The sequence below is a fragment of the Tyto alba genome, unplaced genomic scaffold (assembly GCF_018691265.1).
Source record: "Tyto alba isolate M040663 unplaced genomic scaffold, T.alba_DEE_v4.0 Super-Scaffold_38, whole genome shotgun sequence".
Classification (NCBI taxonomy): Eukaryota; Metazoa; Chordata; class Aves; order Strigiformes; family Tytonidae; genus Tyto; species Tyto alba.
The window spans coordinates 28604903-28622013 of record NW_024881313.1 but is presented as its reverse complement, the minus strand read 5'-3'; the positions used below and the strand labels follow the sequence as shown (position 1 = coordinate 28622013).

Here is a 17111-nt window from a genome sequence, read left to right as displayed (position 1 = left end):
GCTGAATATCCGTTATTTAGAATCTGATATAACTTCTTTTTCTAACTTAATGTGTGTTGACTTCAAGGATAGGAACCCCTAGACTCATCTACGCTACTTGTATCTCAACTCCCTATCACCAAATACTTATTAGTATGTTCCATCTCCCCCCAACCCATGAGTTCAAGGTAAACGTCTGTAAACAAAAATGCCCCAAAACAAATCCTCCTTATCAAGCAGGCAGACGCACTCTAGAAAATCAGCCACCTCTCTTTCCTGACTCCAAATCACCCTTCACTGCTCTTCCTGGAGCAAATTCCTCACTTTAGTGCTGTCCTAGCTGCTGTAGGGCATAGGTTATCTAAGTTGCTGGCCATATGAACGGAAACACTGTATTGATGGTTCTCCCTTCACAGAAATACAGAGTGCTAACACACTATATAACCTAGAAAGTTAGTCACAAAGTTCAAATACCTGGAATTGCTTGGATGATAATGTGTGGCATGGAACTGTTTAAGCTGCTCCCATGTAAGATCAGGAATACATAATGGATCTCCACCAGATACTACACCATAAGTGTGATCAGGAAGGATTTTATTCTGCAAGTGCTGTGCAAATATCCTCTCATTATCTGTCTTAAGAGGAAAACACCACATTTCAGTAAAAGTCATCAAAACATATTTTAAAAATAAAAGGTGCTCAGTAAGACTTCAGAGCTCTAACTTACACAAGAACTCCTCCTCACATAAGCATTTTGTTCTGTAGTCCCATGTAGTTTCATAAAATTAGCTACATTATGTCAATTCAGAAGAAAATTCTACAATAAAATCCTTTAACAAGGTGATCTTTTATATGTAAACAGTTCTGACAGGTTAACTTTAAGAATAACCATGTAATGTTATTGACTTCACTGAGGACATAAATTTCATAGGAGTGGAAATCAATGCTGCAATAATACCATTGATAACCTGTGGCTTAAGTCACTTCACCATGTATAAGATCTTAAAGCAAAAACATTCATGAAACTTACAAACGCCCCTTTCATTTCATTAAAAACAACTCCTTTGAAGACTAGAGGTGTCTGAGGATCAGCTGGGTTCTCATGTTCTAACCTCCAACCTTCTTGCCTGAAAAAATTAATAACAGGAAGTGTTGAGAGTCTGATGGATTTGTTTTTATTTTGGTTTTGTTTGTTTGGTTGGTTTTTAATTTAAGGTTTGCATACATCTCAAGCTGTCCAAATCTTACCAGAAATCTAGTTGCCGCAAACATGGAAAGAAAGCTGCATCCAAGTACACTGACAGGAGATTCTGAAAATCCTTGGGATTTTGTGTTGAAAATGGATAGAGTGTGTAATCACTAGCTGAATATAAATAAACATAGAAAGATCAGAATTTTAGAAAGTCTAAGATGCATTTTGTCCTTATTTATTTTTAATTTCTCATCCATATAAGTAACTGGAAGAGAAGAAACTAAATGAAATATGTTTTTGCTGATGCATACTCACAAGTTTAACACTGCAATTATTTTACCATGCAAACTTTGCTTTTGGAACATATATATATAAATAATTAACTGTATTGCTGCATAGTCTAAAGAATCCAGGTCTGTTGAGACTTTGTAACTACCAAATGCACAAGATCTACTTTGTTGCCTTGCCTTGTTACTTTTTTAATCTCTCTCACAACATTCACACTTAGTAATAAAGGTTCTCCAAAGGGAAATTAAGGAGAGCTGACAGACAGCTCTACTGTTAAAAAAACCTCACATATTTTAAGTGGCATTATTTACTCTGGGCTCACCTGTGAATGCATTCATAAAAGTGGACAGTGACCTGTTCAACATTTTAAAGAATGGATCTCTGCAAGGATACTTTTGAGAACCACATAACACAGTGTGCTCGAGAATATGCGGGACTCCAGTGTTGTCCATTGGAGTGGTTCGGAACTGTACACTGCAAGACAGAGAGCACAGAGAGGAATGCAGTTATCTGTGATGAGAAGTCCAGCCACCTCCTGTGTGCAGCTGTGATTTATGGGAACATTATCACTGTCTAGTAACTAACATGACATACAGCAGGATGCTGAGTTATTGAACTCTTACGACTCTTGAGTGCTCAGCCACCTCTTCCAGAGGGTGTACAACCTCTACACCTCTACTTCTGGAGGTGTTACAGAAGTTATCACCACATGACTAGATCCATTTCTTTTTTACCCAAAAGGATCAGAAAAAAACTTCATGCAAGGTTATGGAAAAAAAGAACTGGTTTACATCTTGAAACTACAAGGCAGTTTATTGGAAAGCCCAGTTTCTGGCTCACCAACACAGAAGAGACGAAAACTATCAAGCAGTTTAGTGGAGAGCCATAAACATGGCTGGAGCCATGCCCTGCAAAAAAGAGGCTAAGGAAATAAGGCTCATTTAGCCTGGAGAAGGAAAGGCATCAGGGAACTCAACAGATGCTTTCTTACACCAACAAGGAAGTTATGATGAAGTTGAGTTCTTTGCATAGATATGCATGATGGAAGGACAAGAGACAGTGTTCATAAATTGAAGCCAAGGAGGTTCCAACTTGTTATTAAAAAAAACACCCACCATGTGGACAGTCAAACATTGAGAATAGGTTGCTCAAAGGGGTTGCATAATCTCTGTCTTCGGAAGCTTTTAAAGACCCACCTGGACGAATGTCTGAGGAACCGCACCTGAATTAAATACTGACCTTGTTTTGAGCAGCAGACTGAACAACAGACATCATGACATCTTTTCCAACATGAAAAACTCTACAGAAGTCCCACAAAAGAAGTACTATTCTCCTTGTTGTAACAGAAGAATCCAGTTACGAAGCTGGATTACAATTTAGAAACCACAAGATGATACTGAGGTGGAACATGCTATACATAAATTAGTGTTTTACCTGAACAGATTATTGGAGTCCTCCCGAGCCACATGTAAATATCTGGCTCCCGTACTGTCATGACTAAGCTTCACTGCAGTCAAGAACAGCTCAGGAACAGCTGTCACCTGCATTGGAAGAAAATATCTGTATTACAGTGCGACTGTAACTAGGTCAAATAAATCATGGGTAATATAGCAATGATCAGTTTGTTGATCCTGTATATAATACTGCCATATACAGTATTACATAAATTCTTTGTTCTTATGGATCATGGGGGAAAAAAAAGGTAGCTTGCAAATGCAAAATAGTGTTTAAAAAAACAAGCAAAATACACTACAACCAAAGAACTATGCTCTCCTGGTATAGATACTAAGTCCAGAACAATTCAATCAGAAATATAAGACAGGTATCCAAATGCCAGTGGTTAAGGCAGGAAAAGAAAAATCAAGGAACCTCGTTCGATCCCTAGCTCTGTCACTAGCAGTCACTTTTTGCAAATTACCTTCAATCCTTTCTTCTGCTTTTTTCTTTAAAAAAGTGAAAGAAATTTGACATGTTATTTCAATTTCAGCTTCTTCACAGAGGTATTAAAAGCAGCTTAGGAGAAAAAATATTACTTGAATGTATTTCATAAAACAGCACACGGTGAAGCTCAGTTATATGTCACGACTTTTAGAAGACCACACTGAACGCTCAACATCTGTAGCAGACACATGAAATCCTGGGGTGCATTATTTACTCTAGAAGAGTTAGGTCCCTACAGGAACATGTGCTAATGTTACCAAAATATTTTGGTTGCAGAGAGATAACTACAAGTAACTACTGTACCATTTTTCAGCTGATCACCCAAAGCATCTATGCAACTATTTTGGTTGTAGACTCCTGGCCTCGCTTAGGCGCTTTCCAACCCAGAGCAAATGCACCTATATGAACACAGAGGAAACACAAGCAAAGGGAGATGCCCACCTGCTTTACAGTGAACCCATGGATCTGCTCGCCCACTCTGTACTGCAGCGCTCTTTCATTAGCAGAAACGCTCTTCCACCTCCACGACTTCTGGCTCCAAGACCTGAAACAACACTCCCCTTTAAAACAAAGACGCCACCGCTGCTGCGACAGCGAACGAGACGCGGCCCCTCATCCCCGCGCCGGGGGGGACGGGGGCCCGCCGGCCTCCACCTAAGAGCTGCCCTTGGGGAGCGGAGACCCGCCGCCCGCCCGCGGGGAGCCCCACGGTCCCTGCCCCGCCGGGGACACGGCGCGGCGTTCCCCGCCCTTCGGCGGCAGCTCCGAGCCCGCCCAGGCCCGCGGCGGGCCGCGGGGCAGCGGAGGGCGGGCCGCCTCCCCCGCGGCGTGCCGGCCGAGGGGCCGGGGCCGGGCAAGAGACTGGAGAGGGTGAGCCCCCCCTTCCCGATCCCCCAGTCCTCACCGGCCGCGGCTCAGCAGCCCCCCGGCCGCCCGGTAGCTGCTCCCCATGGCTCGGCGCCTGGGCAGCGGGACGGGCCGCCCAGCCGGGCGGGCGCAGGCGCCGCGGCCCCGCCCGCATTGGCGGCAGCGGGAGGCTCCGCCCGGGCTGCGGCGGCCCGGCCGGGGAGCGCGGCCGCGGCGGGGCCGGAACGCGCCTGCGGAGCTGCGCGGGGCGGGGGGTGCTCGGCTGAGGCAGGGAGAGGCCTGGGGGGTGCGGCGGGCCCCGGGCGGGGCTGTGGGGGTGAGAACTGAACCCCAAACCGTTAGCTTTTGGGGGGGGTTGACCTTGAGGGGGTGGGGGAAAGTTTTTGGAAGCGGCTCGGGAAGTTCTCAGGAAAAATCAAAATTTGTGCTGGCTGTGAAGGCAGTGACCTTTGAGTAGAGTCTATTGTTTGTTTTTTCAAACTAAATCCCATCACACTGGAGATAAATGTGCTTCAAGGGCTGCATCTCTCCTTGCTCATGTCTTGCCAATGCGTCTTAAATTTTTTTACACAAAGACCTTGTGAGGAAAATAAACAAAGTAAACAGGAGTATGGGGCAAACTAAACCAGGCTGGGGTCATGCAGTTTTGTGTGTGTGTGTGTGTGTGCAGAGCCTTTATCTGCTGCACATGGCTGTTCACACGGGGACGGTGTGGTTTAGATAAGCTGGCAAGGACGTAGATGTACTTCTCCCAGTCAGTGTCATGTCAGGGACCTCAGTGAAAATGCACAGGATGTCACTGTACCCACCAGCAAGATGCCGGTACATGCCTCGGCTTTTATTCCTTCCATTTTGCAAACTAACACGATTTTTAGATAGTACCTCAATAACTGATTTCACATTGCATGTTCATGAGGTTTCCCAGAAGGCCAGCATCTGTGAAATATGGCCACCAAATTACCAATCCCTCATTCCTGAACATAAGAGCCTGATTATCTATTTAGGCATAAGGGGCCTGATGCTGAAAGAAGAGAATACGTGGGATGTTAAACTAAATCAGAGCGAGCAACAGGTGCTCAGCACATCCCACACCGCTTGTCTTCAGTTCTTTGGCTATGATGTTAACTGGGAAAATTGGAATTTAAAGTTGTCTGGGAATTTTTGTCTCTACCATCTCTGACCTCTTCCCACCTCTGACGTCTTTCTCCACTTCGCTGTCTGCCTCCCGCTGCACCTGTGATCAGTCACATCAGGGATTTTACCATCCGTGTGTGACTCAGCCCTCTCCTGCCCTTCCGCCATCCGTACCGCTGCCACCCGGCGCACAGCCCTCAAGCACGTCCGCGATCTCCTGGCCAGCTGCATGGCTCCTGATCACTCCTGCACCATTCATTTCCTCTGTTTTTCTCATTTGTGTTTCCCATGTAATTTCCCCATTTCATGAATTTTTAAATTAAATAAACTAATAACTTGCTGTAGTTAAAGTCTGGATGTTGTGCATTAACCTGTATAACCTGTCATTGATCTTAATCACATATGTGGGGTTTTGGTTTGTTTTTTTGTTTTTTTTTTTTTTAAGGCTAGTTAAAAGATCCAGTAACTTCCATGTAAAGCTTAGGTGCTGTGCACTAGCTAATGCAATTTGTTTGCTCCTTATTTTCATTATACCTGATTTCCTCCCTGCCTTCTACCATTTACACCTCCAGTGGATTTTGGCCTTTTTTCTGTATTTGCTTCAGATTAGATTCAAGTCACACCACTTTGATAGGAACTGCTTCCAGTATAGGTTTCTTTTCAGTATATGTTTTCAGGAACTATATGTTTCTAACACTATGAAGAGACAGTCCTGATGGGAACTTCTACATTTTTTCAAGCTAAAATCAAACAATGACATAAACATTAATGAACAATGTTCTCAAAAGAATAGGCATATGAAAAGAAGTACTTCTGAGGCTCACACAGAACTATGAGTTTATACTGCATGGTTCAATTTTCAAATGCTTCTAAATATTTTCATATATTTATGGTTTGCTATTAGTTCCAACAAGGTTACCTTAGAGCAATTTTTATTTTAAAAGACTATAGTGTTTTTTTTCTGTTGACTGTTCAGTTCCTTAGTTTTACTAACAGTTTCCTAATTTGACCATAAGCTACTGTCTCTTTTTACAGATTTCTTGTCATCAATATTTAGTTTGCTTCATGGTTTATAACATTCATCTTAATGGAACATCAGGCTGGCATTCTGCTGCAGACATTTATTTATTTTTAGTTGATGTTTATATTGGAAGGATGATTTACTGGCTGTCTGTTTTCATATCGCTGACATAGCGTTTGACAGGCAACCTTTCACAAACTTAACCAGTCTGAGTGGGCAGAGTTTCAAAATACATCAAGCATCATTCCTAAACTTAAATTTAATCACAAAATGGAAGTCTTTTATGCTACCCCTTAGACAACTTTGAACTATTTTTTTCGTTCTCCAGCTATTGTTTTTGATGTATTTTGTACATCGGATCTTTTCTTCTGGGAAACAGAACAGAAACTTATCTGTTACACTATTTTTTCTTTATTCTCTTGCTGTGTAAGATTACTGCTGCACTGGTAATATAAGATTAGTACACTATACTCTTTGTGAATGTACAGGTACACACACATATATATTTTCATAAATATGTATTTTGCATGTTAAGAAAAGGATAATTCAGAAGAAACTCACTGCCATGTAAAAGCATAGTAAGGATAAGATTGTCTTGGTCAACTTTTCTTAATAAATCACATAAAACCATTTGGGTTACTGTGACCAAATTTTGCTTTCAGTTATTTAGTGTCAAATTCTATGTAACTGCAATTACTTCAAAGAGCTTTTCCCCTAGTGAAAGTGGGATGACAATTTAATCCTCAGTGTTTGATTAGAGAGATACCTTTACTTAGTGTTATTTTCCTTCAAAAGTTTTTTTTTTTTCCAATCACAAGTTTATCTAAAGTAAATATTTGAGCTAAAGAGTCCCATGCCTGCACAAGCTGTTTCTTTCAAAAAACTCAACTAAGACTGTCCGGGAATGGAAATGCTATTTTGTATTTAAGAAGTTTCTTTTTTTATCCAGTGCAGCAGAGGCTGGTCCCTCCCACTTGTCAAGTGCGTCTTTTCTTATCTTCACGGACAATAAGGCCCAAATTTTGCCAAGTTAAAATCTCTGAAAAATACTTGTTACAGCTGGAAAACTATATTTTCTATGGTGTCCCCTACCAAGCACACTTGGATCTCAATATTTCTCCCTGCATAAACTGTGCCTGCACCTTTCTTTTAGGGTTTTCTCAGGGCTAAAGTTTATAAAAATTATTTCCTCTGTGATTGCTTCACCCTCCCAGGGGAGAGACCAGTGATTTTCTGCACAGCCCTGTACTACATGTTGTCAGAAGCAACATATAACTCCTTATGAAAGTCAGTCAAAGTTAAAGGAAAAAAAGCTATCCTCAAGGTCTACTGAAAGATTGAAATTTAAAGGTGATACAGTTGGTATGTCAGAAATTGTGCTTTGTCAGTGAACAAAATAATGAGGAGACTACCTGCCTGTCAACCTCTTTCTGAAGACCATGAGCAAAGACTCTGTGAAGGAAGTTTATGACAACAGTGTAGCAGCTGGTGAGTTGAGGACATTGAACTTTTGCATCGCAGATACCAGCCCTGTTCTTCCTCGGTTCCCTGCAATCATCACCCATAATCTTCCTGAGAGAGGGTCTGTAAGAATAGGTCTTTGAGAAGACATGAGCACGACCCCAGTTTCAACTGTATCTTGAACATCACTGAACCCTACCAGTAGCCTTTGCTTGTGTATCAACTTTGTTTCCAAAATTATTTATGTGTATTTCTGTTTTTTACGTGTGTTCTCTTCAATAACAAAGCGTTAGCAAGCCAAGGGTTTTGCACCACAGATGTAAGCCAACATTCAGCGGAGCACTGAAATCGGCATTTTACAAAGCCACATGGAGAGGAAAGTTTCCCAGGCCTCAGCACACCTCCTAATTTACTCTGTCCATGTTTTCTTCCAGACAGGATTGCAAGTAAGATGTAGAGACAGAAGCTGATAGTTCTACTGCTGCTGGTTTTTGCTTCCTTCCTACCTTCACAAGCATCTGTTTAGCCTGGAATTTAGGACTTGGGGGTATCCCACAGATTTTCTGCTTATTAGCAGGACTTCTGTCCATGGAAGCTGGAAGATTATTAAACAAGTACATGGTAGTGTGAAAGAGAGGGAAAAGTTCCCCACAAAGATTTTAGAGTAGAAAACGGAATGAAAACCGAACACAGTGTGCAGTGTAGTGGTTTTTGGACAATTTATGTCAGTGAGATCCCACAAGGTGGAAGCAGGCTCACCACCAGGCTATGTGACCCCATACAGGACTGAGGCTGTCATGTGCAGACCTGGCTTTGTATTGTAATGTCAGAGAACAGGATGCCTCCCGTTGCTACAGTTCCAGAATCAGGTTTGTTCACAACCGATGATTTGAGAGAAGGAAAAAAGGGAAATCGTATGTCTTGCTAAAAGCCTGGGGTGATATAGTGTGTCAGAAGTGCTTCTGTGTCTTAGAATTATCTTAAGCAGATCAGAATGCCTGGTTGTAGTCAAGATAAAAACCTTGCTTAATAGTTTACATTTCAAATAATTTTACTACCCTCCTTCACATCTTTTCCTGCATCTTTATCAAAAGATTCAAATATTTTGGTTGCTTCCCCTGCTAACAAATAGTGTGACAGTGAGGAATTCAGGGAGAGGAAGGAGAGAGGAAAGGGGAGATAGCGGCTGGGTCAAGGTTGACCAAAATTACATGGTCCTGTAATATACATACACGTAAGTGAGGAAAGCTAAAGTCACATCGGTATTATTTGTACAAAACAGAATATTGCAAAGGATTATCAGTAACTGAAAAGCGTTGCTATAGAATATCACAAATGTAGAAGTTTCTCAACACCTCAGTTTCTCAGGGGTTAAGGAGAACTTCATGCACACCTTGTGTGCTGCCTCCAAATTGCAATTTAATGCTATATTCAGACTCTGTACAAGTCACTTGTTAACAATGACAGTGAAAGGAGTATGAATCGCAGGGATAACAAAAACAGTGAATTAGCAAAGGGGCACCATTTTATTCCACAGAGTATGGCTTAAAAATTTATAACTTACTTATTTTCTAAGGTGACTGTTTGGAAAAATCTTCCTTTGCTGGTTGCTTATAATACCCAGCTGTCCTGGGTTGAGTGAGTGGTGGAGTTTTTTGGTGGCAGGGGAGGGGGCTATCGGGGCGGCCCCCTGTGAGAAGCTTCTCGAAGCTCCCCCAGCTCCACGTCAGCTCCACTTCTGTTTGGGAAATTGAGCCAATTGGCTGCGCCTCTGCGATAACGTATTTAAGAAGGGACGTGGTGACGGGCAGTTGGACTTGTGAGGAGGAGTTGCTGCAGCTGCGTGAACACCAAGGTCAGTGGAGGAACGGAGGAAGAAAGGAGGGGGGAGGTGTGCCGGAGCAGAGACCCTCCTGTATCCTGTGGTGAGACGGCAGGGTGGCCCCCCCTGCCACCCATGAAGATCTACGGTGGAGCAGACATTGATTTACAGCCTGTTGTTCCTGCTCGGCTGATCAAGGTTCTGTGCCCGAAGAAGGCCGGGGTCTCATGGAAAAAGGTAGCCCTGCTGCTGTAATTCAGTGCTGGGAGGATTGCAGCATGCGGGGGAGTCCCACGCTGGAGCAGCTCGGGAAGGGCTGCAGCCGTGGGAGGGAATCCAGTCGGAGGAAGTTAGTGACCCATGACGGAGCAGTGTGGGGAACGCTGCGGCCCATGGGAGGAATTCAAGTCAGAGAAAGTTTGTGGAGGACTGTCTTCTGTGAGAGGGGGACCACGATGGAGCAGGGGGTAACAAGTTTTGGACACTCCCCTCACCGAAGATGAAGGAAGTGGCAGCACTGACTGAACCCCCCATTCCCTGCCCCTGCGCCACTGGGGGAGGAGGTAGAGATATCGGGAGCAGAACTGAGCCCGGGAAGAAGGGAGGGGTGGGGGGAAGGTGTTCTCAAGATGTGGCAATGCTTCTCACTGTCCTACTCTGTTATGTGTTGTTAGTGTCTGTAATAAATGTATGTTCTTTTTTTCTTCCCCTAACGAGTCTGCCTTTTGCTCATGATCATAAAAGGGGGATTTTCCCCCATCCCAGTCCTATCTTGAACCCCAAGCCTGGCTCTCTGTCCCTTCTCATTGCCGGAGGGGAAGGGAGAGAGGGGTGCTGCATTGTGGTTGGCTGTCAATCAGGCCTAAACCACGACACCAGCAATACTCAGCTGCATGGCTTACATATTCTTACCAGTTTTTTCATTCATCATTTTACAAACACTTTGAGAATATCTCCACTTTAACCATTAATAACATAACTTGCTGTAGGAAGATAGCTGTGACATAGGTAATCATGAGTTACGTCAAGAGTCCATTTTTGACAATAGAAGAAAAGCAAAAGCCTCACTGCTGAGAAATTCCACTGTTGTTGTATCAGACCCATTCATAAACTGTAGTCCACAAAATCAAGAATATGATAAACAACTTTTTGGTACTTCAGAGTCATCCACATTTTATGAATTTTCTTTTAGCCTTAGTTGGGTTATAATTCACTTAACTTCTTTGTTGCACCAGAGTGAGACAATCCAGAACAGAGATAAATGCTGTGCAGATGTGGTCTCTCACATAGCTCTAACAAGGTACCTCAGTCTTGCTCCTGTCACCCTGTTGACAGAGAGCCTTTATTAAGTCCTTAACAGTGCAGATACACTCATAGCACTGATACAGGCTGAAGTGTACTCTGTGTGTGGGAAGAATAACATCTGCATAAAGGAGTTTTGGAATTTATGTAGAGTTAAAGATTTAATTTAAGTGAATTCACTGTCCGTATCTGCAAAACCACATGCTAGATCCCTTGGAGCTGCAGTAATGGAAAAAACACAAAATGTATACCTTGGTTTAGTGCAAGTAAAACACATTTTGAGAAGAGGTGGGATCTAATCCGTGTCTGATGCTGTCCAGAGTAATTGGAAAATTGCTCTGCATCTGTTTACATTTCAGTGTCTGAGTGGGATGTGACAAGCTGCTACATGCTGGAAAGAATTTTTTCTTGTTATCTCTTACCTTTAATTTTTAGGGAAGGAGGAAAGAGAGATAAAAAACATTTAACCCTCAGATTTCTTGCATTTTTTTACATATTTAAATATCAGGGTAGCAGGGCATCCCCATGATAAAAAGCATCTTCTAACTGTAAAGCCAGAGAAGGGTCATAAAAATTAAGGTCTGCACTTAGCCTTTTGTCTCCTCCAGTCCCTATGTGGCCCTAATACATAGCTGAGGGGAGAGGAATTTCAGTTTAAATTACCTGAAGTAGTGAGGGAGCTGTAATACATCTTACTGGGGCAGTGATTTTATAATATGAAACTGTGCAGCATCCCTCTGTGTGTGGGAAAAAGGCCTTGAGGAAATCTGATGTTCAAAGCCCCAGGATTAGGCCAGAGGGTTGTATAAGGTGATTGGCAGCCTAACCCAGTCAAGCCTTGTTCCACTTGCCTTTTAGAAGAGGTCTTTGAGCAAACTATCTCTATAATCCTACCAGATTTTTTTTAGGACATATTCACTCCAGAAGAGAGCCTGAGAGTGAATTAATGTTTATGTGATGTGAACCATCGGGATGGTGTAATCAGGGTCTGTATTCCAATAGCCAGAGGAGAAATTATTTACTGATCTTCAACTTCCCTTATTTGAATGCTTGTTTGAACACTGCGCACTCAGCTGTATGTATTCTGGCATACTGAAGTAGCAGTGACAGTGAAAATGCCCTATTTGGATCTGGGACTACTATACGTTTCTAAAGTTTGTTATGTGGAGAGGTAGGTGTTCAGACAAGTTGTCCCATAACCAGCAGGTATAGCTAAATACTGTTTCTTGTTGGCTACATCCATTACATTGAAGTAAAGCAATTCCTCATTATCTGTCCCCATACTGTAGTGCCTGCAGGAGTCTCACATCCATACTATGATTTTGCATTGCCTGTGCTGGCAGTGTAAAATCATATGCTGTAGCTGATTTGGAGTGATGTACAGACAGATTGCTCAGAAAACTGAACATGTAATGGATGGGCTCTTCCTGCTTTTCCCTCATCTGAGCACTTAAGTTTTTCTGCTGCTCATCTGTCTCTTTTAACAAAACATGGAATTTAATATCCCTGGGACTTCTGCTCTCATCAGGTTCCTTTGCAATTAGTCAGTTGGTGAGGGAGAGGGGAACACAATGATAGACAGGAAAAGCATGAGCTGCAAGTCTAATTTGCTTAGAAAACCAAGATGTACAAATGATATCAAGTTAAAGTAATCAAAACATTCTCTAGTTCACTGTCTGTTTCTGAGAAAAGCAAAGCAGTGTTATATTTTAAGTTGTACTTGATTTTAGATTTTGCACTGGCTCTTACACAGCTGTTTAAAATGCAGCACAAAATGCAACTTGACTTACACTTTATTATTACAAACAAATGCTAAGCAGAAACCATCTGTATCCTCCACTGTTAATGTCTACATGGTGCTGCAGTTGGCCAACTCTTATAATCACATTCTAGACATGAGATACAATTGTAAGTCTTGTTAAATGTCAGTATATCCTGCCTTCATTTTGTACCATTAAAGTTAAACTTTAAAATGCAGGTCAATGCTCTGAAGATTCAGAGTCAAAACACTTCAGAAATGTTGAAGACAGTGCATAATCTTTTAATTTGTTCAACAACCTTGTTTTCAATTAATCTTTAAGTCTCATGGGTCAAACAATTTCTGCTAACTTACATATGGTATAGTCAGTCATACTGAAGTAAATAGCATTTCATGAAGTAAACACCAGTGAAGTATTGCCCCATGGCTTTTGTTCTTTATGGTGCTTTCTACTTCTCTGTACCTATAAAGCTAGCAGTCTGGAAGGGGAGCTGCACCACTCTGCACTGACAGAGAGGCAGAAAAGCATGTCTGCTGACAGAGAGCTGCAGCTTGTGCAACCCTTGTGTCTCGGCCAGGGTACCTGCAGCCCTTGTTCCTGCACCAGTGCCTTTCTTCTATGTGTCACTGGGAGATCTACCTAAATAAGGTTGCAGAACTGAGCCAGGGTTTTTGTCATGCACATTTTACTTTTACTTACAGTTTTCAGGACCTGTAAGTCTCTCTCCTTTGAATAATCCATAAAGTCTTCAAATAGTCAGTGTGACCTAATCTGCTGAATGATCTCATGCTTTGTCAGATGTAAAATGTTATCCAAAGTGAATGAAATGCAATGGTTTGAAGTTTTGAAAAGATGTCTTTGGAATGTATGAACATATTTGTTTCATCTTCCACATGTAACCCAAATAAAGAGCCCATTATGATGTACTCCACATAGTATACAGTTCATTATGTTCAGCAACATGTCTCTCCCTTCTTGTATTAAAGCAAAGTATTCTCTTTTATCTCTGTTCCTGATAAAGACCTGCCACCTTTTACTGCTTAATAATTGAAGGCAACCTACTACAGAAGCTTAGTGTTGGATGGATGCCTGCACCCATAATATGAAAAAGAATCAAGTTATTATTTTTGATGGCTTTAGTAGTTATTAAAACTGAAGACTGTATGTCACGATTCCAGGAATCTTTTAAGTCTGCCACTGACTTACAAAAAGAAACTCTGGCATTACTAAGGTCAATAGTGACTTCTGTATCATTATAATCTCTGCTTCAAGTCTCTCAATTTCAGTTTCTCAAGAATATAATGAGTTAAGATTGCTATTATTATATTTTGCAGATAAGCTAATAGAATTTCATTAATGAATCAGTAGGACTCTGGAACAAGTTTAATTTCTTTGTTGGAATCACGTAGCACCTATGTGTTGTCATATGGGTGAAACTTCCTCTGTATTTCCTGTAGAATTGGCACTTTTTTTACAGACATGCAAATTTACTTGTATATATTTGAAATTCAAATGTATTTACCTTAATCCTTCATTACTAATTTCAAGACCAGGTAATTTTCAGAACTATCAGTTTTGCATCAATGGTTTTTCTGAACAAATGGATCTAGTTTGAACAAAGACTTCTCAGTCAACTCTGTCGTGGTTTTACACATTTTGACACCTTTTTTTTTAAAGTTAGTTTTCTTGGGAGCATGAAAGATAATTCAGGGGTGAATCTTTCAAAGAACCAGCAAATTCTCTAAATCTTGCTTTTGCTCATTTTGACCAAAATCATAGCAAAACTAGTGTGAAAAGAACTCATAAAATTAACATCATAGCTTCAGTCTCTTACATTGTTAAAAAACAAAGAAAATTTAGTATGACTTGCATTCATATGTGTGTGGTATGTATATGTCACTCAGCTTTTTGTCTGTTTGGAAGGTCATTTCACATGTCTTCTACAAACAAATGGAGAATGAAGAGGATGTGAAAATTGCTGATCAAATCAAGGACTACTCTGCAAATAGGATCAGCACAGCCAGGTTTCATATATGGGCTTGTCCTTTCATTTTATCAGGAAAAGTGATACCCAGAACTGGACTACACTATGACTATTGGGTATGTAGTCACAAGTGGAAAAAATCCAACGTGTAGTTTTGAGGCTATGACAAAAGAGAAATAAGAAGAAATTGGAAGAGTCTAATTGAAAATGTGTAGCTATGAAGAGTGAATACTTGAAGTCTTCAACACTTATTGTCAACAAAATATGTATAATATTTTTCATTTCACCCATACTCTATACTTCATGTTTCTGTACTTAGCAAGTCTGAAAGAGACACTCTGTTTCTGGAGCATCAAAATTATTTTTCCAATTCACCCTATAAAATGAATTCCTAGTACAAAAACTAGAGCCAGACAACATGTAAGTGGCAGAAGACTATATCCCTAGAGCAACAGCTGAGCATAAAAGTGAACATGATAATAACTTTGACTTATTCAACTCTTAAGCATAACTTAGAATTGAATTGCGTTTGGATGAGACAACGTCTAACCGTAGCATACAGAAGCGCTGCTATGGACCAAAGCTTTTGCCCTCTCGCAGTTTGTGTGCCATTATGATGATAAGCTTTCCTTTTGTGATAAGTCAAGCATATGCAGTTTGCCACTCAAAACAGAACCAACAAAGCTTTCAATAAATGGAATAATGTGTACACTGAATGTCAGATACAACAGCAATCATTAGAAAAATCACTGTACATTGAAAAATCATTGGCCTGCTTACACATATCTTTCTTTCAATAGTTTATCTATTGATAATAGAGCTCACCGAACACACATTTCACCTTCAGTTAACTGTATTTGGCTAAGATGAAGTATTTATCTGTGTGCTATGTAATGTATCAAGTACCCATGTATTTATCAAACATGTGCGAACAATTTAAAATACCAAACATGCAAAGAACACTTCCAATTCTAGATTATAGATTTTGCTGTCCTAATGTTGGCCCCAAATCTTCCTCTGGTACACTGACAGTTTTCAGAGAGATGCTTGATGTAAATAAATCTCAAGAAGGGCTGCATTTATTTGCAAAACTGGACAGTTACATTTTCTGACCCTGCTTAACACATTGTTCAAAACAGAAGATATTAACTCCAGCTAGGAAATCAAATATATTTTAATTTTCAAAAATGGCAATTTTACACAAATAGACTTTGGAATACTATCTCATGGGTAAACTTGTTTTGAGAAAAGATTAATTGGAGAATTACATAATGTTGTTAGTAAGCAATTAAAATTCAACTGAGTCTGAAAATTTAGGCCTTAGGGAACCCTGGTTGAATTTACACATATTTCAAAAATAAAAGTACAAACTGCTTCCAAAGTGACATTACATGCCATGCATATTTAAGAGTTTTCTCTTAAATGATCCATTTAACCTTGCTTAAAGGATCTTGGGAATAGTGTTTTAGATTACTGACTTTGGAACTATCAAAAAATGCTTTGTCCTCTAAGGCCAGACTTAGTTTTTATTATACCCAGCGCATTCCTTGGATGGCAAATTTTGATTTCTTCACGCATACTAATGGCTCCATTTTTAGGGAACTGATATTAGTAGTGGAGAATTTGAGGTCACCATGATGGTAGGTGTTGGATTAATGAAAAGTTAAAAAATTCTCCCATCTTCCAGGCTTTTTGAGACTGTGGGGAGGGTAGAAGGAAAATTATAGAGTGCAACAGAAAGCCAGTGGAGACTTATGGCACCCGTGGGGAAGTTAAAGCTGGCCAGGGAAGGGGCAAGAGAGAAGAGGTAAGCTGAGGCTGTGTGATGGGAAAGGGTGATGGCATCAGTTTTAAGTGAGATTGAGGATCATGGCAGAGTTGTTGCTCAAGAAATGGTATTGGATGGTGACACCTGCTCTGATTTGTTCCAGGAAAGTCACTGTCTGTAAGTTTATAGCTCCAGAAACATCTGAATCATCTTCCAGATAGCTTTAGTGTTTAGGCAGATCGTAGTTTTTCCTATGACAGCTTCTGGGAAAGCATATCGTGTTTAGCCACTTCCTCTCTGGCTTCTCCACAGCCTGGGGAGCACAGCAGGGCTGATGCCAGGGAGGAGGAAGGGCTGCAGAGGGAATTTCGGTAACTTGAACCATTTTGCACCATTCACGAGCTGCAATAAAGGATCTGTGGGTTTGAAAGAGCCAGAGTTAGCTGTTGGTCGCTAAGGCTCTAGAGGCTGAGTGTTCCCTGTTGTATCTTAAAACCTCCTCCAAGCAGGATTTTGTCCTGTGTAACAGTATTGCTTCTACCCTTCTGTCATTTAAAACTAATGCTATCACCCTTTCTTATGGCAAAGCCTC

The 17111-nt window shown here is 41.1% G+C and overlaps 1 protein-coding gene across 2 annotated transcripts in view; it reads right to left on the bottom strand.

Moving 5' to 3' along the window:
• Positions 1-4412, bottom strand: part of PITRM1 (pitrilysin metallopeptidase 1) — a 30769-nt gene extending 26357 nt beyond the window's left edge. For both annotated transcript variants that reach the window (XM_032982666.2, XM_032982667.2), the window contains exons 1-7: positions 4305-4412; positions 3842-3944; positions 2894-3000; positions 1782-1933; positions 1228-1342; positions 1010-1106; positions 454-614 (exon numbers count right to left, since the gene is read on the bottom strand). In XM_032982666.2, coding sequence (XP_032838557.2) covers positions 454-614; positions 1010-1106; positions 1228-1342; positions 1782-1933; positions 2894-3000; positions 3842-3944; positions 4305-4351 — 782 coding nt within the window. In that variant the 5' untranslated portion in view covers positions 4352-4412. The remainder of the gene's footprint in view (positions 1-453; positions 615-1009; positions 1107-1227; positions 1343-1781; positions 1934-2893; positions 3001-3841; positions 3945-4304) is intronic.
• Between the last annotated feature and the right edge of the window lie 12699 nt (positions 4413-17111).